The 1567-nt window shown below is 38.4% G+C and overlaps 1 protein-coding gene across 1 annotated transcript; it reads left to right on the top strand.

Moving 5' to 3' along the window:
* The first annotated feature begins 305 nt into the window (after positions 1 to 305).
* LOC143534529 (uncharacterized) lies at positions 306 to 1053 on the top strand. The gene has a single exon (XM_077028995.1). It carries the CDS (start codon positions 422 to 424, stop codon positions 941 to 943), a length of 522 nt encoding a protein of 173 aa, XP_076885110.1. The 5' UTR covers positions 306 to 421; the 3' UTR covers positions 944 to 1053.
* The last annotated feature ends 514 nt before the right edge of the window (positions 1054 to 1567 follow it).

The raw sequence follows: 1567 nt of genomic DNA, 5'->3' as shown, positions 1-1567 counted from the left end.
CTTATTTTAACCCATCATTCAAATCCAACCAAACCTATTCATATTGCCACCTCTAGTTTTATACAACTTACATACATCCTTACATTATAATACGTTCATCATTATCTTTATCATGATATAAAATGACGTTTGATTTTTATTATAACAAACAAATAACTAAATTTGTGAACGAAAAATATATCAAAATCTAAAGTTATAAACTCCACTAAACCTCTTCAACGACGTACGTAAGTTTATGTAAACATCTTACATGAAAAGTAAAATAAAAAAAGCTAAAGTCAAATTAAAAGTTTAATAATTTTCCAAATATAACCCAGCTCTATTATAATTTGCCACTTTAAACCCTTGTGGATCCTATGTGGTCCGTAGCTTCATCCTTAACTAACTTTTAAAAGAGGTGGACAATAACCAACCATACAAAATGCTCATTCGCGGCACTACTCCTCCATTCATCCCAGACTCACCCGTGCACCACCACCACCACCGTCACCGTCACCGGCAACCACTCGTCACCAACACCTTCAAACCACCCACGCCCCGGTTCACCACCACCCGAATCTTCATTGCCTCCACAGCAGCAACCGTACTTTTATTATCCGGAACAACATCATCAACCGCAGCCGAACTCAAAACCCCGCCTCCAGATGCGGCTGAAACACTCTCAAACATACCGCAAACGTTGTCGGGCGATTGTGTTCAGGGGCAAGATGGGGATTGCAAGAAGGCTAGGATTCAAAAGCCCAAATCGAGGCAAGCCGAATCATGCACGATTAAGTGCGTGACAACTTGTATCCGAGGGGGTGATGGGTCGCCGGGCGAAGGGCCGTTTAATGTTCGGAGACCGTTGGTTGTGTTCAAGCAAGGGTTTAGGAGTCGGCATTATTGTTTGGTGGAGTGTTCCGATATTTGTAATTTGATTCGAGATGGAGAGGATGGGCCTTGAAGGTAGTTATTGTGATTTGGTAATTGTTTATATGATTTGTTGAATTTTGATAACTTGTATTAGCAAATTTTATGATCAATTCAACAATGTTTATAGAGATTTGTTGGTTATTATATTGTCAATAAGCAAAATTTGATTATAAATCAAAGGTACGTAATGGTTTAATAGGGATAATCTTTTCAATGTAGCATCACTAATCTTTCCAGGTTGTCAAATTTGATTTTGTTAATAGTTGTATGTAGTATTGTTCCAAAAACGTGTTGTTCTGAACACGCAAGATAGTTGTATGTAGCATTGTTAAGTATAATAGCATAAATATTGTTATATGACCGTTTTATATATTACAGTTAAACAACAGATAGAGAAAAAAAGACCCAACAAAATTGGTTTTTATATATGTACAAAGCTATGGGTTCCATTTAGCTAGTATCGATGGTGTGACCGTTTCCGGATTGGTGGAGCGAGCTTTTATTTGCTTGGACCACCCAAACCAGGTGGCCGAACTATGACCAGACCAACGGATTACGGACCTAGATTAGAACTGCCGATCAGTTGTGGGGTTCTCGGTTTTCAATATTTCGGTCTTAAGCTAGATTCTAATAGAAGCGGGTAAAATAATAGAGG

The sequence above is a fragment of the Bidens hawaiensis genome, unplaced genomic scaffold, assembly GCF_021521415.1.
Source record: "Bidens hawaiensis isolate Kalapana, Puna unplaced genomic scaffold, B.hawaiensis_p1.1 tig00010181_1, whole genome shotgun sequence".
In the NCBI taxonomy this organism is placed as follows: Eukaryota; Viridiplantae; Streptophyta; class Magnoliopsida; order Asterales; family Asteraceae; genus Bidens; species Bidens hawaiensis.
Note: the sequence above shows the minus strand (reverse complement) of the source record. Positions and strands in the feature narration are given on the sequence as shown.

Bases quoted from the DNA above. Each gene is read 5' to 3' on its own strand.
- LOC143534529 (XM_077028995.1), top strand. From the start codon at position 422: ATGCTCATTCGCGGCACTACTCCTCCATTCATCCCAGACTCACCCGTG.